The sequence below is a fragment of the Lynx rufus genome, unplaced genomic scaffold (assembly GCF_022079265.1).
Source record: "Lynx rufus isolate CCGP_SWC_20201006 ecotype Redwood Valley unplaced genomic scaffold, mLynRuf1.p SCAF_12, whole genome shotgun sequence".
Classification (NCBI taxonomy): Eukaryota; Metazoa; Chordata; class Mammalia; order Carnivora; family Felidae; genus Lynx; species Lynx rufus.
Window position 1 is genome coordinate 65,955,001 of NW_025814826.1, and position 23,040 is coordinate 65,978,040.

Sequence of the window (23,040 nt, forward strand, 5' to 3'; positions counted from 1 at the left end):
TGGGCCGAGGCCGGTGCTATTCAGCAGGCCAGGAAGCTGGCGGCAGAGAGGATCCAATGAGACCCCGACCAGGCAGCGAGGAAGAGACGACACTGAAACGTGCGGCCGCTTGAGTGGACGAAGGGAACGAGAGCGAGAGGAGATGGGGCTGAGAGATGATCGGGAACTCTGGAGTTGGCTCCAGGTGTGACAAGGTGCTACTGGAAGCTTCTGCAGGAGTGAGTTTCACACTCCACTGGATGCTTGTGTTTTTAAAGACTCTTGAGCAAACCCCGTAAGCTCTACCTTAAAAAAAATCGCCCTACAACCGCTTCTCACTCCATCACTACTCCCCCAGGCCACCGGCTTTTAGGATTTTTGCCTGGGCTACGGCAATAACTGGTTTATGGGTTCCCTGTGTCTCTCCTACTAACGTGTGAATTTGATGCCAAAGGCAGGTCTACAGAGAGAAGGAAGAGGAAAAGAGGTCACTGGAGCAGTCCAAAATTTAAATGCTGGCCAGAGGACAGAATGTTTTTGCTTTATACATTCTGAGAAGTATCTTCAGGGGCCCATCTGTTTCTGTAGTGATTCTTGTAGAACAAGCCTTTTATTATTATGTAGTTGCCCTCCACATCCCTATTAATGCTTTTCTGTCTTCAAACTTTTTTCATAGGATATTAATAAAACAATACCAATCCCCCTGCCCCCCTTCTCCCACCTAGTTAGCAGGAAGGGAAATTGTTTTCTTTTCTCTTCTCTTCTTTTCTTTTCTACCCACCCATCCATCTAAATGAGGTTGAAGAGAACAGAATGGCACTGGATGAAAATCTGAGACCTCGGCGTACTAGTGAGGTTGGGTATGATTTTGTGAAGCACATACGGAGACCTACATGTACGTGGTTCTGAGACACACACACGTGTTTATGCTGCATCTTAAGGTAAAATGTTTCTTTCCGTAAGTCACATGAAAATGTCTTGAATATCACTGTGTTAGGTGTGTCATAAAGAGCAGAGAGCTGGACTGTATTTGTAATCACACCCTAACAGGTTCTGACCACTCACTCCTAGTCTACTTGACCTTCTGAAGTCTAGTCTGTGATTTCCCTTCACCCTACTTTCCTGTCTTTCTTCCTCCCCTTTTCTTGCCTCCTTTCGATTATGGAGTTTCTCAATACCTACTCACCCACCTACCTGTTACGTTATACAATCTACTTCTAATGTTTTATGGTTGCCCTAATATACAATTTTATTTTTAACATTTTTATATATAATTTTAAAACCCGGCTGACAGAGCCTTAATTCTGATCGCCTCTCTTCTGACATATTGGGTTCGACTATCTGGGTTTTACTTTTTTCATATAAAAAATCAGATTTTACCACTTTATGTGTTTTCAGAGCCAATGCTTATCTGTATCTACCCAATTTTTTTTCTAGCACTCCTTCTTCCAACCGAAACCCTCCTTCAGACACCATTTTCCCTTCTCCCGAGTGTATTTATAGGAGTTTCCTTTGCTGGTATAGTCTCTGCGGAAAGCATCGCTGTCATCCTGCTCTTGAATGGTCACTGAATCTGACAAAAAATACAGGTTGCCGGTGACTTCTTCTCCCCACTTTGCACAGATCACTGCTGTGGAGAACTGTGAATGCGTCCCTGGTTGCTTTAGCATCATCTCTTTTTTTTCCTTTGTACACGACTTGACTATAATCCACCAAAGTGTAGATCTATTTTTTTAACCGTGTTTGGGGTTTTGCATTAATCCTGGTTCTGAGGACTCATGTTATTTGCCAATTCCAGAAAATTCTCAGCCATAATCTCTTTGGGAGTATTTCCTCCTCCTCAGTCTTTTTATCTCCTCCTAGAGCCCCTGTCAGAAATGGGTCTGCCTCCTCAGTTTTCGTGTCGTGCCATTTCCTTTCATATTCTCTACCTGTTCATCTCCCCGTGCTATCTTTTGGGCAAATTTTCTCAGATCCGTGTTTCTGTTGACCAATTTTTCACCTACATCTAACTTGCTATTTTAACCACCCAGTGGTTTCCAGAACTCGAGTTTGGTTCTTTTTCAAATCTACTTGGTTCTCCGTAATAGGCTCCTGTTCCTTACTGACGCCCTAAGTCCTGCCTCCTCTGACGTGAGCACCGACAGGCGGCAGGAAGCCTGGCCCTCCCGAAACACCCACAGGGATCACCTGTGCCTCCAACCCATCTCTTCGTCTCCTCTCCTCCCCCCGCCATCCATGCACCTTCACCGATCTTAGTGGCCTCGCTACCACTCGGAGTTAAGGTTACAGTTAAGGCTGGGTTCACTTTAAAAGCCTGCACTGGGAAGTCAGCTAAATTCAAGTCAAAGCTGTATCCGGAGCTCTCTCTGCAGGTGGAACTCAAATCGAGTCTGTTACCTATCTCCCCTGTCTTTACCTCCTAAGGTCTGTGGAGAGCTATGAGAAATAAACATTTTATGAACTGCAAATGTACAGACTGTAAAGAGCACACCGTGGGCCCGGTGCCAGGCTGCGGCAGCCACTCCCGTCAGCATCAGGTTCAGCACTCACTGCGTTCGGTGAAGTTCTACCTCGCCCAGTCTTTGAGGGTTCAGGCTCCACGGAACAGAGTAGTGCCCACTCAACTTTACTTGAAATTAGGCCAAGTAAACTGGCTTAAAAGAACAGAAACAGAGCTTGTCAATTCAGATGCTTGCATTCGACACAACATTTGACCGAGCACTAGGGACATCATGATGATGAAGTACGCCTCCGACGTGTCGGTACAGGAAGGCAACGGAATTATGTTCAATAAAAATACCTCCAGGGATTTGTAACTAACTTTTAGGTATTCGTAGCTTTTTTACACACTTATTGCACTGACTGGCTGAATAATGGAGGTCAGATCTTTGCTAGCCATCGATGTAACCCCACCAAACTGCATTACCGTAGGCTATCTTGTTAGCTCGGTCGGTTCCGGCTATTTGAAAAACCTGAAAACACAAGGATATTTCTTTGGTAAACTGTAGCTAGGATGAGATTTTTTTCGACTAGAGATTATTAACCTAAACATATTTGTTTTTCGTTTAAAATGTCTCCTCCAAACAACTCAGGTTGTCGGACTGAAAGTGACCGGCACTGAACCCCCCCCCTTCCCCCACCCCCCGATCCATAACCGCCTTTACTCCCACAGCAGCATCCACAAAATGAAGGCGCCTGTGGAAGGAGCCCATCTTTGCAAGTTATACTTCTCTCAAATAAAGTGTATTACATGTACAATTTCCTACCAACAAGCTGCTTTGCGTAACAGTGGAAAAAATTACTAGGAGAGAACACAGAGAACTCTTTAATTCACTTTGAATCACGTCCGTTTCGCTCAGGTCCGTCCGAGTCACGAACATCAAACGTGCACCCACTCTTTTTGGGGGAGCTTGTGGGTTACCGGGCCCCGTGGAGCCAGCCGTGCCGCCCACCAGTGAGGTGATCAGGTGCACACGAAGTCCTGCTGCACGAGAGGATGCGGACAGGACGGAAAGGAAAAGAACAGGGGGCGGAGTTCTCAGAGCTGAGGCTGACCCAAAACAGACCCGACGGGAGAAGCGTGACCGGCCCCAGGCCGTCCCCACAGAGCCCAAAGTCCATAGTGCCACAAAGACAGACTGAACAGAGATCTAGGAGAGGTCGCTGGTTAACTATTACCAGCCAGTTTTATTTCGACAGGAGTCGTGATTACAAGCAGTATGGAAATTAAGCAAAGACATTCACCCTCTCGTGTGTGATTTAATATGCAAAACAAATCAAGCGTGAGTCACACCAAAGTAGGGACGCGATCTTACTTCCACTCCTCTGGTGGGTGTGCAAGTTCATACTTCTCCCTCACATTGGAGACACCCATATCCAAATGGAGCCAGTGAACCTCCTCTGACCGCAGGTGACTGAGACGAAATCCATAGCAGGCCACGTGCTTTACTTTGTGACTGTCCACTATCTTCTGAATGATGCCCTAAAACATACCCCCCACAAAAACGACTGTTATAAACAAAAAAAAAACTGTAGGCTAAAAATTAATGCAATGTTCATTTGTTTTAGTTAGTTACCAGAAATCTTTGGTAAAAGAGTATCAAGTTAAATAAGTCATTTAATTTTTCTTAGGAATCTTGTTTCTCAAATAGTATTTTTATGAACAAGGAAAGTTTTGAAAAAACACAAAAAGAGACTCTTCCGTTTTCTTCAGTGATAAACAAGGCATGGAAACTTAAAATACATTTCTGCAGCACTAGCTCTCCGCCCCCCCCCCCCCCCCCGCCCCCAAACCTGACAATGTGTCCCACCCGCCCTCTGGGTGTGACTGCTGATAACTAGGCCCGAGGACGGGTTCCACTTTCTGAGCCCAGGACGGCATACTGCTCTAGACCAGATGCAACCTAATGTCATTTCTTAAGAAACACATTTAAGGACATATGACGAAGGCCACATTTCTGACAATACCAATGATATCTGTGAAGTTATTCAAAATTGGGCCTACCCGATCTGCTACCGACCTCTCCAAGAGCTGCTGAAACCTAACACTCCATGACTTCAGACAGGAAGGCTGCCCAAAGATGAAGCTTATCCTAAACTAGGGAAAGGGAGGGGGCAGCCCGAGTCTTGCCCTGTACCCACACAGTGTGGAAGTCCATGTGTACACGTTTGAACATGGACGGCACGTGTGGGAACGTAACAGAGGCCATGTGCTGCCCCCACACGAGGGTGTGCTAATCACAGCCCACTGCGATCCTCTCAGTGCTCCAGGCCACTCACAGTTAATGTTGAATGACGCCGACATTAACGTGAAAATCACTGGTCGAGAAAATCAGCATGGTTTTTAAAGATTAGCAATTAACGGAAGGTATCACACTACTTACAACATGAGACACATCTTCAAAGTTCCTACACACACTAAGCGTTTCTATATTAAAGCATGATGCTGTTGACAATACAAATAAGGATGTTCCTATCCCTACTCACGAGAAGACAATGAACACACACTATATGCAAAACCCATCAAGGACGCAGTGCGTCCACACCAAAGGCAACAGGTGGCACCTGTCCGTGGCCAGGCTCCCGGGAGAAGGTTGTGTATCAGGCACGGGAGAATGGTAGGGAGGAGGAAACGTGTCATCGGGGAGAAAGCATGCACAGAGGCCTGGGCTGGAGGTCGCTCCATAAAGAAGACACGCTCTCTGGGGACAGGAAGACCGCGTGCAGCCTAAAGAACTCTGGGCAAAACTGCAAGAGGCAAAAATGTCCTTCCTGGCTTTCGGATTCAAGGCCTGGAGTTTGTGATGGGGCCACCGTGAAGGACGGTGCCGCCTGTGCTGCCAGGGGCGCCCAGCCGAGGGGGCAGCAGGAGCCGAAATCCAGCCGGCCCTCTGGTCGGCACATCTTGCGCTCAGGGGTGGGACATCGGCTTCCAGCAGTTCTCTCAGAGGCAACTTCTTCAGCTTCCCCTTGCCGACACACGAGTCCCTGCTGCACAGGACAGGAGCTGGCGCCTCTTTCAAATTCCCACAAAGGCGCTTTGTGTCCCGGTCCCGGCTCTGCCCATTTGCTACCAAGGGCACAGTGACACCAGCTGCCCTCTCTAAGGCTCACATTTAGCACGTCCTCTCGTCAGTCCGCGGCAGCTCGCTGCTACCAGATTCCAGAGCCACTGCTCTCCTGTTAGGGCCCTGGTTCAGGTTCCTCTCTGTTCCCAACCATCTGTCTCGGCAGCTCTATCCTTCCCCTCCAGACACACGCCGGTTCCTACCGCTGTTTGTGCCATCAACCCCGGGGAGAGATCCCGCCCTCCCTGGGCGCCTTCCCTGACGAGCCCCAGCAAAGGTTACCCTGGCGACCTATCAGGAAACAGGGCACACGGGCACCCACCTGCAGGGAGGCCAGTGTGGACACACCTAGTCCAGAAGTGTGGAGCCCAGGGCACAAGCCGGCTCCCAATCTGGAGTTTTACGGGACAGACGCAATTTCAACCCATTCACTCGATCACACTACCTGAAGACACCCAGAATGACTTCCGGTTTGCTTCTGTGTAACGAAGAGCTCCCATCCCGTAGGACCTCCACCCTAAACAAGTTGTAGCCTTCACTTTCCACTAAGAAAATTAAAAGCAATAAACACACAGACACTTCTATTTCATGTTTTGCTTTTTTATTATGCTCCCATATTGTGTTCTATCCTATTTCTCTAGAACTCCTGTAAATCTCATCGCGGACTCAGTCTGAATGTCAGCCAAGTTTAGGAATATAAAAGGACTTACACATTTGATGCTCAGTACCTACACTCAGTAACTTAGATAATTTTGAGAACCAAACATCTGGTTCTGGATAACTGAAAAACAACTTTTAGAACTAAGCATTTAGTAACGAATGCACACTCAGAAAAACCTACCCTGCTACCATATGGAAATGTATGCATATATTATTTCTGGAAAACGTGTATTTAGAAAAGTGACTGTCTCAAGGGAGATAACAGGACAAGGATTTATAATATACCCCTAACGGCAGCTGAATTAAATTTAAATTTCTCATCCTGACTTTGATGTCTCATGACAAACCTATCCACACTTCACTACTTTGAAAAGGCCGTTTGCTCATCGGTATCCTATCCCAGAACTTGGAAATACGTAATGTTCCTGATTAATTCTCACATTAGATATTCACAGGAAAAGAATTCTTCTTAAGGATGAAAATAAAAGAAGCCAGTGTCTGTACTGTGCTTCTATCTTATCAGAAACATACAGCACTCAGCAGACAGAGCCATTCTACTACTGGTGGGTAGTTCTTGTGGGTTCCCCAGCTCTGGGGGGTCAGGGGGAGTGGACATGCAAACAATACTGCTGTGAACGTGCTTGAAGCTGGCATCACACACGTGCAGAAACAATACCCAGAAACAGACGCCCTGGGTCAAAAGCTACGTAACGTGTGACATCTGGTAAGTACGGCCAAACTGTCAACCAGTGAAACTATATCAATTATACTTGGCACATAACATTAGAGACTGTCCTTCACCTCATGCCGATGCTGGATGAAATCAATCTTGAATGTTTATCAGTGTGATGGACCACAAAAGGTGGGGGACATTTCACTGTTGTCCTTGATTACACACTAGTGAATGAGTCTGTGGTTTCGTTTCTAAAAGTTCTTTTTACAATTTTGCCGGGTTCAACTTGGTCACCTACCTATCTTTCGGACAGTGTTCTGGAAAGAAGCAATGACCTTTCCACTGGTCGAAAGAAGTCCTGCAGACCTTCCTTCGTGTTCATTCGCTCATGAATGTTCGTTCCCTCCCTGGATCAGTGAGCATGTGTGCACCTAGTGCGCATGGCAGCAGCACTACAATGATGGATACGACAGAACCCTTGCCTCCAAAGCCGTAGTCTAGGAGGGAGGTGCTGGACACACGCATGAGAGTGGCCTGTCCAGTGTGCGGGGAACTGGCTACATGTCTAGCTGTCTCCCCACTGTCATTTGCAAGACCTCTATCACGAGAGGAGAGATCTAAAGCCACACACACTGTTCTTACCAGCGCATTTCACTTCCTGCCAGGAGTCACCAAGTGCAATCATCACTGCTGATTTGTTTGTTACAATGCGGTTATTTTTCTGTGTCTCTCTTTCAGATGCTCTTTACCTCAAGGAAACCAACTGTTCTCTGTGCTCTGTCCTCTGATCCCACCTGCACGGGAGGAGCCTCACTGTCATTCAGTTACCGCAAACAAGGTGCGGACATCCGAATCCTGCTCTCCAACAGCACTACCTTCCTCCTGTCGGTTCAGCGCTCACCCAGAAGTCGGCCCCAAAGTCCCCCGAGACAAAGCACACCTGTGTCCATCTATTCCCTACTACGGCCATAACAACAACCACAAACTTCTGAGCTTAAGATAGCACAAATGCTAGCTTCTCAGTTCTGTAAAATCCTAAGTCTGAAATGGGAATCCCTGGGCTAAAACCAAGGTGTCAGCAGGGATGCACTGCTTTCTGGAAGCTCCAGGCTGGCCTTGTCCAGGTGCTAGAGGCCCCTCTGTGCATGTTCAGAGCCAGGAGGGTTGCGTCCGACCCTTTTACTGCAGCCCCCTCCCTCTGACCACAGCCAAAAAAGGTCTGCAGCTCATCATCTCCCCATCTCAAGGTCCTTAGTGTGGGTCACATCTTCCAAGTCCATTCTGCCATGGAAGGTCCCATATGCCCAGGTTCTGGGGATTAGGACATGGATACCTTTTGGGGCTATTATTCTGCCCACCACAATCACCATCTCTAAGGTTTCGTGACAGAGAATTCTTTCTCGTGCTCTTGCCGTCTCATACTCTTCTTTACGTTGCTTCTGACTCTGTTTCTTTCTTATGGTTTTTCTTTCTAGTTTCTTCCTAGATGAGACTATTCCATTAAAGAAATGTTCACGTTTTAAATACATATTCACCTGATCCTCTGTCAGAGAAAGTTGACATTTGAGACACACACGAAGCATCAGTGACGACACTTGACAATTAACACTGGAGACCACAGGACTACTGCACACAGAGCCCTTCCGACAACCATCTGTGGCTGAGCTCAGGGAAGACGGCCTACAGGGCGCCTTCCCCACAGCCGCTGGCGTTCTGAGCACAGCGCAGTGGCTCACAGAGCTCGTAACTGCTGCCAACTCACAGAATCCCAAACTGTCCCTGTGCTTTCCACTCCGATCAGAAAGCTGATTTTAAATTGATCAGAATGGGGGCGCCTGGGTGGCTCAGTCGGTTGAGCGTCCAACTTCGGCTCAGGTCACGATCTCGCGGTTCGTGGGTTCAAGCCCCGCATCGGGCTCTGTGCTGATGGCTCGGAGCCTGGAGCCTGCTTCGGATTCTGTGTCTCCCTCTCTCTCTGCCCCTCCCCCACTCAGGCTCTGTCTCTCTCTTTCTCTCAAAAATAAATAAACGTTAAAAAAAAATTGATCAGAATATTTCTTTCTACCGTTATTCTTCCCACTACCAGTGTGGTTACAATAATTAGTCCTACTCCAACCAAGGATATTCCGCATTTAGCAAAGTACAGGACTGAGTTTATTGCGTTTGTTTACTCTTGCAGATTCAGGTAACTGAGTGGCTCAGGACGAGTACTGGGACCTCAGAGTGTGCTAGGTAGCTAGAAAAGTGCACCGAGCCCTTTAGTAAACTTTAAGACACTCTGCACATAACAACAATATTGTCCAACAACTCAGCCACTACTTAATCTGTACTTGTCTAGATTTGGTGTCTGGGTACAAAATGCATTGTTGCAGGCCCTGTGATTTAAAGAAAATAGTAATAAGGTAGGAATGAAGGTTTGCTAGAAGTATCAGTAAGGCTAGGTATGGTTTTGGATGGGTGTAATCTCTCAGTTTCTTTCATGGTTATTAGTCCACTACTTTCTACTCCTGCCACCAGTTTTCCTAACTTTATTTCTGTCAGAAGTACTCCATTTCACCCAGGATTTCATGTAGTCATTCAAAAAGGAATCCATCAAGTACATGCTGTGTGCCCAGTAGGCCCTGCTGAAGACACAGGTGATGAGACCACGGAGCAGTAAGACCCCGGGCTTACAGTCTAGGGGAAGAAAACAGAGAATAAGAGAGCAAACAAATCAAGAAACAAGACAATCTCAGTAAGGAGAAAGCATGTGAAGAAAACAACAAAATAGGGTGACGGGCAATGGAAAAGGTGGAGGAGAGGGAGCATTCTTGAGCTGGGAGACAGAGTGAGGACAATCACCGGAAGTAAGGTAAGAACGGGTAACAAGGAACCAGATCCCGTAGGCCCTTGTACGGCCTACACTGAAGGAATCTGGCCTTCCTCTGAGAGAAATGGGGAGCTGCTGGAGGTTTTGAGCAAATTACTGATTAGAAGATAGGCCTGTTACGGGGTGCCTGGGTGGCGCAGTCGGTTAAGCGTCCGACTTCAGCCAGGTCACGATCTCGCGGTCTGTGAGTTCGAGCCCCGCGTCAGGCTCTGGGCTGATGGCTCGGAGCCTGGAGCCTGTTTCCGATTCTATGTCTCCCTCTCTCTCTGCCCCTCCCCCATTCATGCTCTGTCTCTCTCTGTCCCAAAAATAAATAAACGTTGAAAAAAAAAATTAAAAAAAAAAAAAAAAAAAAGAAGATAGGCCTGTTAGAGAAACAGTCCGGGAAGCAGAAAGTCAAAGGGAATGAGCCGGAGGACAGAAGGCCATGGGGCAGAACAGGGAGAGGGAAGAGTCAGAGGCTTTTAAAGGACCTGAACGTTCACCCTAAATGAGACAGGAAGCCCAGGGAAGGTTCCGTGCAGGACTGACGTGCTCTGGCTTTCATTTCAATGGGATCACCTGGCTGCTGGCTCATGAACAGACTGAGGGGGCCCCAGGGGACGGCGGGGTGTCGGGAGGCCATGTGGCGACGCACATGGAAACAGTGGTGGCTCCAAGAAGACGTGCAGTAGACGCCATAGGAACTGGGCGGATCCTGGGTGTATTTGGGAAAACGTGTGGACAGAAGAAGCTGACATTCTGGACGTCAGGTGTAAGCAAAGGAGGAATAACAGATGATTCCAAGGGACCAAGTCACTGAAGGAAGGGGAGCCCCTAGACGGACTCATGGATGGTTCTCTTGGCGTCAGAAGCGTGAAGATGAAGGACAGGGGCACGCGCAGCCGGGTGGCACTCAGGTCCTAAGGTCAGAGGGAGAGCAGTCAGAACGGGGCATGGGGGTGGGAAAGGCAGAGCTGGTTAAACCCTGGTCAAGGCCTGAAGAGACCATGAAAACGCAGGGGAGGAGCAAGGGGGCGGCGCGCAGGCCACCGCCCACGTCCCTACAGCACTTTTTCCTGGGTTCACGGGTCTTCATGCCCCGTTATGTCTCCCGACTGTCTCCTCAAAGACAGCCTGTGGTATCAACGCTCCCTTCATTCCACGTTTTCATGATCGGTGCTTCGTCTGGAAAACTTCCGAGGTACGAGTCCCCTCCCTGCACCCTCAGAAGATGCTGTTCCAGTGCCGTCCTGCATCCAGCATTGCTGATGAAAAGTCTGTTAAGTGTCATTCTTTTCTCCAAGCAGGGGACTCCTCTGGTAGGATACGGAATTTTCTACACACCCTTATCATCCTGACATACCACTACAATGTTTCTAGATGACCAATCTTATTCAATACAGGCCAGCATGGATTAACCTTGACTCTTCTGGGCTGACCCCACACTGAGCTCCAGAGTCGCCTGGAACAAGCTCTTGGCACAGAGCCCCAACTACAGCCAACGTAAGCGACGTCTGCACCCGTGGGCTGCTGGTTATGCAGGGGCGGGATGCATCAGCCTGCCAGCACCGTTCAGTGACCATGACTGGGCTATGACTGGCACTTGACTTTGGTGGTGCCTGCGGCTGATGATGCAGACAGAGCGCGCCCACACGCCCGTCTCACAGACTCCCCACAAGGGGGCTCTGGCCTCCTCACACTCAGGTGCTGCCACAGGGGCTGGGGACGGCCTGGTTGTGTCCCAGGCCCCGAGGCCTGCCCCCGAGGCCTGCAAGTGCCTCCAAAAAGGAGCCTCTACTGTTGCTGCTCTGTACTCTGCCTATAACTTGATGGGCTCCTACGGGTCCTGTCAACAACCAAACATGTAAAGTAATTAAAGTGTAATTAGCACATACATGTAAAAGAAGTAAAATGTATTAACTGCAGCACGAGAAATAATGACTTATGATAAGAATCCAGGATTTTCCTGGTAAAAATAAACCTTTCAACTCCTCCAAAGGTGGTGTTCTTCTGAGTCAAGCAGTCTGTCTGATAATCACTTCCTACAGAGCACAACCATCTAGCAGAAATACAATGGAAGCTCCCTAAGTTATTTTTCAATGTTTAAAAAAAGGTAAAAGAGATGGGTTGTTGCAATTTTACTATCTGTATTTTATTGAACCTACTGGGTCAAGAATATTATCCTTTCAACAGGCAGTCAGAACAGATTACTGATGATACTTTACATTCTTTTTTCACACTAAATCTTTGAAATCTTGCAGTTTCTACTTCCAGAACATCAGCTCAGACTAGCTACATTCAAGTGTTCAATTGCTGTAGACGTCCAGTGTATCAGGCAGTGCAGCAACAGAGGGTCTGAGGCTAATTATTCGGTTACTTCGGACCACAGTGAGCTGTGTCTTTTCCGAAAATGGAAGGTCTGGCTTCCTCTTTGCTACCATTATTAAATGGTCTGTTTGCTTCTGCCAAGTGCCTACACTTCCACTCCTAACTCATCCCCCCACCCCATTTCTGTTGTAGGTCATCAGGCTTCAAATGCTGCCACGTTCCTTCCACTGCGCTCCTGCCTAGCAATATATGCCGGTCCCTTTGTAACGGTCCTCCGTCTGGTGCTTCTCGGGGAGAAAGATGCCATAGGCACGTTCCGCAGTACTATGTTCTTCACTTGTGCAAATCCACCAATCAACTAATAACTCTGCATTTTCAAACGTTACAGCCTTAAATAAAAGTGGGTTATGAATAACAGCCACCTTCCATCACAGGAAAAGCTGCAGTGAACCAATGCCAATTGAGATTTCTTCGCCTCAAGTTGAAAATCATCAACTAATGAGAGTTATTAAATTTCAAAACATTTATCACCTACTAAGAAATAAAACAACCTGGTTTTCAGCCACATGGATTTGCCTGCACTGGTCTTCATAGAAGTTCAACAAATATGTTCTCATAACTCAGGTATGTGAATCTGGTTTAAATTTTTCTTCACAATATAAACGTTTTGATGTCTGGTAAATTTGTAACATTGGCTAAAGGCTTGACATGTGCCCAGTGATCACTGGTTCTCTCCTTGATCTTAATCCTCTTGTGTGCAGTACATTTGATACTAAAATACCTCTGTCATGGAGCCCTTCCAAGGTGCATTTTCAGATATAACCAATCTTGAACATTTGCTAAATGTCTGGTCAAATTCACATCTCTGAACGGCTCCCCTCCTGTACAAATGCTGTGAAGTTTACTAATAAGGCTGATGGAATGCTTTAAGAAATATCCTCATTCACCATAACTGAAATTCACAAAGACTAGAACACCTACTAAGAGCCTTCTCATAAAAGTTACATGAGCATACATTGTATGCTTTCTCTCCAGTATGAATAGTGCTATTAAGGTAGAACACTGGCTGCCAGACTTCCTACCAAGTGACTGTGTTTACAAGCTTAAATGTAAAACAAAACTATAGGAAAACTAGAAAAAGCCATCAAGCTTCGTAAGAAGTTTGTAACAAGAGACTATTTTATTTCAATTATTGCACATGAATAGATGTTAATACATATTTAAATACTGAACGAATTCTTCTCCTCTGAATAATTAGTCCATTTGAATAGTCAGTATTGCAATGTTACAGAGGTAACAGAAAATTACATATAATTCAAACGTAGTACTATACCCTTAAATCTAAATTCTACCAATTCCTTTAACTTGCTTAAAAATAGTTCATGCGTATAAGTTAAAGAGTAGAAAATTAAATGGCTTCGTTATTACGAAAAGATAGGGGAGAAAAAAGATCTATCTATCTGTTCATCCTGGCCCTGGACACCGTCCCCCTTAACGACGGACAGGGAGTAAGTTGAGGGGAAGGAAGGAGGAGAAGGGTTCTGTAACACTTGGCCCAAGCGAGCACTTCCTGAAAATCGACGTCCTGGACTCAGTGTTCTGCAATCACAGTGCTACCCTCTCGGTCCTCCCTGTCGGCACCCTTTGCCTCCGAAGGCGCCTCTCCCTGTTCTCGCCCACGGTGCTCTGCTCACTGACGCCCACGCTACCTCCTACGCTCAGCTACACCCAGGCTTCCTCGCCACTAGGAGCCCTGGGAAGTGCACCCTGCACGGGACAGCAACCGAGGCCGTGGGTGTCTCCCCAGTAGGACGTAAGCTGTACAAGCAGGGGCCCTTTCGATCCCAGAGCTGTGACAAGGGTCCGGTCTGTAGAACCTATCAGTTTTCGAAGAGTCTATCCTATTTTGAGTCATGCAGATACCTTCTAGGAAATAACTTATTTCCTAAGTATTAGAGTTTATTTTCATTGCTTTGTTCTCTTATATCCTGACGAGTTAAGAAAAAAAAATAGAGAAAAATGCCACGTCAATGGCATTATACGAATAATATATGGTTCAGTTATTATGTTCCTACGAAATTTTACAATTAAAACTCTGGTCACATATTAACTGCATAAATATTATAAAGAAAAAGGTAACATCTCTGTAATGTGAGAAAAAAAATTATCTTTTTTTTTGGTATGTGCCGTTAACGTCTGTGCCTATCTAACCTGCCATTTACACAGAGGATGTGTTCTAGGAAGACACACTTACCCTGACATCAGTAGCATCTCCGTGCCTGATAATACTGGCCCAAGTGGCTGGCTCACTGCTGTTCTCAAAATAATGAAAGACCTTCAACACTCGCTCCATTGCCCCGGGGGAACGTTCCACTCCGGTACCCAGATGGGTCTTGGTACTCGAATTCGGGGTGTGATTCAAGTTTGGGTCAAGGTAAGCAGCTGCCATTATTTTGCTTGGTGCTATGTATCTGTCATAATCTGCAAGAGAAAAAGAATCATCAGCGTACAATTCTTGAGACCTATTAAAATGTGGTTAAAATCAATGAAAACGTGATATGCTGATCCTTACGTTAACAACACGGTTCTCCGTTCTTCCCCTGTGGTGTGTTATATGCCCGAGGTGAGCGTCAGGAGAACGGAGGCCTGGTCTACCAAAATAATCATTGTATTCGCCCACACCCAGGGCACTACCTAATTCACAGTGGCAGAATAAATATCTGTTAAATTTGTATTAACAGATTAAAAGGCCAGGGGTCCTAGTTCAGCTCTGTCAAAAATTCACTGTGTTATCTATAAACAGGTTAAGTTTCTACCTATAACAGTTAAGTTACCCTGTTTACAGATAACACGTTTGTAAATGTATCATCTTTTTAAAATCACAGCCTTTAAATCTGTGGGGAAATCTCATAAGAAAGCCAAATATGTTAATTTTACTGCCTACTTTTGAAACCTTTTACGTGAGATATAAGTTCTTTCTTCACACGATAAAAATTCAACAAGAAGTCACTACGTGTACTAGGCACTGGTGATGAAAACCCCTCGGTCAAAGCCAGGTTGTCCCGTGTTAGCCAGTCCCTCAGCAGGAGAGTCAGACAGGTCACAACTGAGAACAAAACTAAACCAGAAAGTAAACAAATAAATGTCTGCTGGTGTGACAGGAGGACTTCCATTTGAATGTGAGGGAATAGCTTGGCCAAGACTAACACTCCCACTGAGAAAACTCAGATAAGTCACATTAAAAACCAGCCCAAACAATAGCTGGGAGTCTGAGACACCGTGAGGCAACCAGGACAGCAGGGAACACAGATGGAGACATGAAGAGATGACTTATCAAAGGGCATATGCCAATTCTGGGCCTTCAAGAGCGTGAAGATCAACAGAGAGCCACGGATGGGAGAAACCAGCCGGGCTTTTGACAGTGAGAGACCCAGTTATGAGCACAGGGCCCTCAGGACTCTGGTGAGCAGGACAGAGTGGAGAACTGAGTCACACACTTTGCTAGTTGTCCCCTAAGACAGTCACCAGTCCCGAAACTAAGCCCAGAGGGAGCCGGCAGCAGCTGAACAAAGCTGAAGGTCGGCAGCAGGGGCCAGGAGTCCACCCGGTTATCCCCTCCCAACCTCGGTCCGGTACAGAGGACATGACCAGCGTGACCAGTAACGTCAGTCTAACCAGCAGAAAGCACTACGCCCCAGCACAGTTCACCTCTGCACGGAGAGTACCCACTAAATACGCACGTGAGGCATTCGCTAAAACTGACCCCAAGCCAGGTGAAAGAGTAAGGTTCAAGAAATACCAAAGGACTAAATTATTCAGAGTATATTCCGTGGCTAGCATTAAGCTCGACAACAACAAAATAACTATAAAATCCCCGACTGACTGGAAATGAAGCAATGTATTTCAAGTAACCCATTAGCCAAAGAGGAACTCAAAGTATTTTGAATTCGAGGCTACAATTAAAAGAAAGATCAACACTACATGTAGACAGAGCTGTGCTTAGATTAAAATCTATGCTTTTTCTTTTTCTTTTTAAGAGTTTTATTTTTAAGTAATCTCTACACCCAACATGGGGCTTGAACTCACAACCCTGAGATCAAGAGTCACATGCTCTACCAATTGAGCCACTCAGGCACCCCTAAAACCTATACTTTTAAATGCATATATCAGAAATGAAGACTGGAAATTAAGTATCTAAATCCATATCTCACAATACAATTTAGAAGTCAAACAAAATCAAGGTTGTTTTGAAAATAAATAAATAAATAAATAAATAACGCAACTGACAGCATCCAACAAGCCTGATCAAGGGAAGGAGAGAAGGAGAAAACTAACAATACTGATGATGAAGCACAACAGAAGGAGAAGGTCAAGAGTAAGAGGTAATAACACAGTACGAGATATTAGGAAGAGAGTACCGTGAACGACTTCATGCCATGGAATACGAGAGTCGAGACACACACACACAGCTCTTTGCAAAGTGCAGCTCAAGCCGTAGAAAGTGCTGCGGTACAAAACCCAAAACAGAAATACAAAGTCTAAATAGACCTATTCCATTAAAAATGGTCAACCTGTGATTAAAATTCTTCCCACAAAGGAATATTTGAATTCTTCCAACAAGTTAAGGAAGAATATTAATCTTACACAACTTCTTCCACTGAACAAATAGGGAACATATCCCAAGCTATTTTATGAGACCAGCAAAACAGTGATAGAAAACCAGACAAGGACAATAAGGGAAAGGGCACAACTCAGTCTCACTTATAAACACAGGTGCAAAAATCTTAACAAAATATTAGCAAATTTAAGCATTCCATATTTAAACATAGCATATTATGACCAAAAGGGATTCATTAAAGGGATACAAAGGTGGCTTAATATTCATTGTTAACAACAGCAAAAGCTGGAAGCGGACAGACAATCTGTGGTCCAGCCAGACAATGGAGTGTTATTCAGGGCTAAAGAGAAGTGAGCTACCAAACCATGACAAGACTTGGAGGGACCTTAAATGCATGTTACCAGTGACAGAAGCCGATCATACTGTACGATTCCAACTACATGCCAACCACAGAGACAGTAAAATGGTCAGTGGATGCAGAGCCGGGGGGGGGACAGGGATGAACAGGCAGAACACAGACAATTTTCAGGGCAGGGAGAAGAGTATGACTGTTAGTGACCGATACCTGTCATGACACACCTGTCCAAACTCACATCATTACGCCACCAAGAGGAAACCCTAAGGCAAACTATGGACTCTGGGTGATCCTGATGTGTCCGTGTAGGCTTGTCCACTGTAACACATGTACCACTCTGGGGGTAGGGGGGGGATGCTGGTAACGTGGGAAGCTATGCATGTACCAGGGCAGGGGTACACGGGAACTCTCTGTACCTTCCCCTCGATTCTGTCGTAAACCTAAAACTGCTCTTAAAAAACGGTCTTAATTTTTTAAAAAGGCAATCAATTAATTCATCATATTTCAGAAATGAGAAGAACCATAGTTGTCTTAACATATGCAAAAAAAAACATCTGGAAAGTTTACCAACCACTCATGATAAAAACTCTTAGCAAAGTAAGAAAAGAAAGAAACTTCCTTGATCTGATGGAGAGTATCTGCACTAAAAAATGAAATACTGGCGGGAAAGAGCCCCCTGCCGGGCCTCCACAAATAGAGTAAGGCCACGGATGCCCACCACACCGCTTCTGACTGACATCATTCTGGAAGTCCTATTAGCCAGGTTCCATGGGCGAAAAGGGAAGTTAAACACCGGGTGAGAAGCAAGGAATAAAAGTATCATTATTCACAGACTGCATGATTATGTATGAAAAAAATCCGTAAGAACATACAGAGAAACTACTGGAATTAATGAATGAATATAGCAAGGTTGCTGGACGATCCAACAAAATCAACTACACTTTGGATTGCTAGAGCAATCTCTTTTGCTCCCCAAACTAGACAGTAAGGATGACTAAACACAGTACCAACTGATTCCTGGGAGGAAACACTACATCTCCAGAGGGCTCAGAAGAGCTGACATTCTAGCGATGAAAATCACTACTCCTAATACTCAGTGTGTCAAGGGAGAAGAAGCCACACCAAAAACACTACACAAATATACTCCTATGGCCCCAAATCAATAGCAAAATCCTTCATAAGTCCTTAAGGAGTCGGCCAGAACATGTTTAAAAAGAGAAACCATTGCTCTATGACCTGAGCAAAGCACTTCACGACAGAATGTGATTTTGTTTTACAGTTTAGTTCTTTCATCTGTTTGTCAAAAATCCTATTTGTGCTATGAAATCTCAAATTGGCAATATTTCCACCATCAAGCCTTCCGTGACTCTTCTAGACAGTTCTGTATCAGATTGTGTTAACCACCACCCACCTCCCCTACTGGTGGCATTCATGTTTGTCTTTTTGTGGGTCTTGAGGATTCTGAGATCTTGGCATCGAGGCCACCTCTCTGGCGGTCACAAAACCACAAAAAGTCACAAGACTTTGGTTTAGTCAGCGTGAGGGATGGTCTCCACCGTGGAATGAGAAGTCCCAAGAGAGGCTTTTGGCGACACTGACTATTCTGTTTCCCACAACTGACAGTTCCCTGTGTTGTCTGTGCTCCCGTATTTGTTTTTCACCCGCGGCTAAAGCTGTACAGCCGGGGCTGCCGGTCTCTGCGTCTCTAAATGAAAAAAGCCCTTCACCAAGTCAGCACAGAGACGCACACCCTGCGGGGTTCGGCAACCACAGCCCTCTGTAAACTGTGGCCAGTTCTATCTTCTAGAACTTTTCAAGGCTAATCGGTCATAGGCATCTGCTGCTCCCTGTGCATGCTACGAATGATCTTTTCCAAACACCTGTCAAAGAAGAGGAAATGAAAAAACTGTACAAACTGAGACGAGCTGCCCATGGCACAGACCCACGTGAAAGGGTCTCGGACCACCTGTGGCAAAGGACCAGTTCCGATTTCCAGCCTGTCACAGATCAATACTTACGTAAGATGCAATGAGAAGGAACTTCTAGGAAAATGAAATTTAAAAATAAAAGACAAAAGCACAAAATTTCTATCATCAGAGTCACTTAACATAAAATTACTGGGGCGCCTGGGTGGCTCAGTCAGTTGAACGTCCGACTTCAGCTCGGGTCATGATCTCGCGGTTTGTGGGTTCAAGCCCCGCGTCGGGCTCTGTGCTGACAGCTCGGAGCCTGGAGCCTGCCTCAGATTCTGTGTCTCCCTCTCCCGCTGCCCCTCCCCTGCTCACGCTCTGTCTCTGTCTTTCTAATAGTAAATAAACGTTAAAAATATTTTTAAACATAAAATTACTGCCAAATCACTATGAAAGTTTCTAGCCAGATGCTTACACCAAGTTCTACCCCAATTTTGTCGTAAATGGTGAAATTCCAGCACCGACACCAGCCTGCCGTGCATGCTTTGCTGCGCCCCCACTGAGGCATCAGAGGGCTCTGACTTGGCACACCGCACGGGGGTCCAGGGCCTCCTGTAAAGGGAGTGTTGACCTCGCTGCTGACCAGCAGAGCCTCAGCGCTCTCTTTAACACAGGAGACACCTCAAGAAGTCCTGGGGCCCACCTTTTTCTTCTCTTGGAGGAATAAGGACAATCCCAGTCAGGGTGTCAGGAAACAAGGTATTGGGAAACGCTGGAGTTCGCTCTGAGCACCACCTCCACCCCCACGGTCTGATACAAACGTCCCATAAAACAGCACATGCAAAAGAGAAAGAACAAACATGTCCAGACCTCCTGAGATGGTACTCACTCGGGAATTCACCCGGGAACTTGCATGGTGAGACCCCACCAAGACAGCAAACTGATTACACCTGAAATATGCTGGCCCTTCAATAAAACTTGAGAAGCTTGCCAGAACTTGAGAGAAGCTGCAAAGAATGCAAACCGATACAACTAAATTTAAAAAAAAAGTGAAGACATAAACAAGTCTGGAGAATTTTTAAGAAGTTGGTGGTGATCCTAGTTAAAGTAAACCCTTAAACAAACTAGACTGGTATAAAAACTTTCTTCTCCCAAATTTTGTTCTTTCACACAAGATCTGGGTTTCTTCGCTCATAAAAAACCTAACCTGAACACCCTAAATTTCCTACACTGATTTTACTTAACAGAGAAGCTAACATTGCTTAAATATATATATCAGTAAGTGGCAGCTTCTATTTTCCAAGGGTAGCTGTACCGATACCTCCCATGCCCAACCCTGTTCTTCCAAGGTGACTCTGGATCTCTCTTCAACAGGTGGAGTCTCTGTTCCTTCCTTCCCCTCAAATCTGGGGGAGCCTCTGACTAGGCTAAGAAACATCCTATGCTAGGTATTAAGAGGCAAACTAGGTCCCCTTGGTTCTCCTGGGATGCTCGTTCATGAAATGGGACCGCCACGCTATCCAGAAGCGCAAGCGGCCCAAGAACGGAGCTCCGTGAACCAAAGCCTGAGCTGAGCGTCGGGCTGACAGCCAACATCAACTTCCCGGCCTCGAGGCAGCGGCACCCTGACAGTGGACCCCCTGACAGTGAACTCCCCGCTGGGCCAGCCTCGCGACCACCTGGGGGAAAGAGACAAGCTGTCCCTGTCAAGCCCTGCCCAGACTGCAGATCGGAACAAAGTAAGTAATTCTTGTCATTTTAGGACATTAAGTGTTGGGATGACTTATGATCAGCACCAGGTAACTGACAGAACATGGATTCAAACTACAGTCAGTACAGGTGGTTTCTCGCTGTGCACAGGGGCGCAGAACCGTAAGATGACCTGACAAACGTGGTCTGAACCACACCTGCCTCTTCTTCACCTCGTTCTAGAACAGAAGATACAGAGCAAGAGTCTTTCCGTTGCCTCGGCAAACTGTCACACTCCTTTCTAAGTTTTGGGCCAGCATCTAACATCTCGTCCCTGGTACGCTCAGTGTATCTCCGGAAACCCCTCTATGGTGAAGCCCTCAGGGCCATGCTCTTTTTTGTCACAACTGTTTTCTTCATTTATGTCAGCAAGTCCCCCTCTACTTACCAAGCCCATTTGACCACATTAACTAGACAGTCTGAATCAACAGCAAAGTCAACGTTCCTACAGTCTATTTTTTTTTCTGTAATTCTGTTTCAGCTGGGACCCTGCAAAGTAGTCTGCACGGCGTATCTGCCCCACTGCACCTGCACACCCGCTACTCTTCACTTCCCGCCAGCTGCCGGGTTCCTGCATCGGCACGATCTCCACTTGTCACATTACAGCCTATCCAAACTCCCCACACAGGCTTTAAAAGTTGAAATAACTCCCTGATCCACTGGCCAAGTTAATGAAACTGTGTCTACGGGTCCCTATGGCGGCTTCACGCAAACCAAGGCCTCTCCCATTCTTACTACACAGTCACGAATTTCACATCTTCTTTCTTTTAAAAAAAAAATTGTTAACGGTTATTCAGTTTTGAGAGACAGAGACAGAGCGCGAGTAGGGGAGGGGCGGAGAGAGAGAGGGAGACACGGAATCGGAAATAGGCTCCAGGCTCTGAGCTGTCAGCACGGAGCCCGACGCGGGGCTCGAACTCACAAACCATGAGATCGTGACCTGAGCCAAAGTCGGACGCTCAACCGACTGAGCCACCCAGGCACCCTTCACCTTCACATCTAAGCACAACATCACTTCCAGTGTTACCACTTCTTGTTTCAATTCTTCATTTCATCTTTGTTGGTCAATTCCTCCCTTTGATGATCCATTTTTATAAAATGTCACAGGGGTTTATCACTGGCAAAGAAGAAGGCAACGCAACCACACACTTCGCTGTGTATAAACTGAGCAGCAGATGCACAGTGGCCAGTCACGAACAGACTGTGACAGAGGTAGCGTGACTGGCCACTGATCACAATGCACATCTCTTATGTACGTAGTGATCTGTAGACTGAGTTTGTACTTTACACATTTACTCACAGTTGATATATGTGTTAAACTGAATTTGAACCATTCTATTGAGGATTAGTATCATTTAAGCCACAGAAATGGATATTTGTGCATTCTAGAACCATGCCAAGCATGGGCTGCCTATATAATAATTCAACTAATGTCTTTATTTAAAAATTGTTTTGGGGGGCTCTTGGGTGCCTGGGTCGGTTAAGCGTCCAACTCTTGATTTCAGCTCAGGTCATGATCTCACGATTCGTGAGTTCCCACCCTACATCAGGCTTCTTACTCACAGTACGGAGCCTGCTTGGGATTCTCTCTCTCTCTCTCTCTCTCTCTCTCTCTCTCTCTCAACCCCTCCCCCACTCAAACTCACTTTCTCTCTCTCTCTCAAAATAAATAAACTTAAAGATTGTTTTCTGAATTTCAGATAATATGGCAAATTAAATACATCATTTACTTTATTTGAGGTATCACTGTAAAAATTTTACCATATTTCTGATAATACTCGACATTCATTTTGCATATAAACTTTAAATTAATCTCTAAGATCATTAATATTGAGACCTGGAAAGTAATTGGTGAATGATTTTTGGAGACTTAAAAAAAAATCCTAAGGAAATGAGGAATGGCAAAATACAAAGAATACCATTTGTGCTGAGTTACATACAGTCTTACTTACATTTTACCTATTTAAACATATCTGTTACTGGGGCACCTGCATGGCCCCGTTGGTTGAGCATCTGACTCTTGATTTTGGCTCAGGTCACGATCTCAGGGTTCGTGGAATTGAGCCTCCCAGGTTCTGTGCTGCCAGCGTGGAGCCTGCTTAAGATTCTCTCTCTCTCTCTCTCTCTCTCTCTCTCTCTCTCTCTCTCTCTGTCTCTGTCTCTGTCTCTTTCCTGCTTGCTTGTTCTTTCTCCCTCTCTCAAATCAATAAACATTTAATAAGTAAATAAACATATCTGTTATTCATAAAACCCACTTAACAAGTGCTGGTAAGATGAATAGGTTTCAAACTGAAAGTTAAACATGTTAAGTGCATCATAACCTCCTTGCTCATATTTAAACTCAGAA

At 45.8% G+C, this 23,040-nt stretch overlaps 1 protein-coding gene across 6 annotated transcripts in view; it reads right to left on the bottom strand.

Annotated features, from left to right (window-relative positions):
* The window catches only part of PTK2 (protein tyrosine kinase 2), a 257,109-nt gene that overhangs the window by 153,671 nt on the left and 80,398 nt on the right, over positions 1-23,040 (bottom strand). For 5 of the 6 annotated variants that reach the window (XM_047074237.1, XM_047074239.1, XM_047074240.1 and 2 more), the window contains 2 exons: positions 14,316-14,542; positions 3,798-3,964 (listed from right to left, as the gene is read on the bottom strand). In XM_047074237.1, the coding sequence (XP_046930193.1) occupies positions 3,798-3,964; positions 14,316-14,542 (394 nt within the window). Of the gene's footprint in view, positions 1-3,797; positions 3,965-14,315; positions 14,543-23,040 lie in introns of those variants that run through there. The other variant, XM_047074241.1, reaches the window with a different exon arrangement.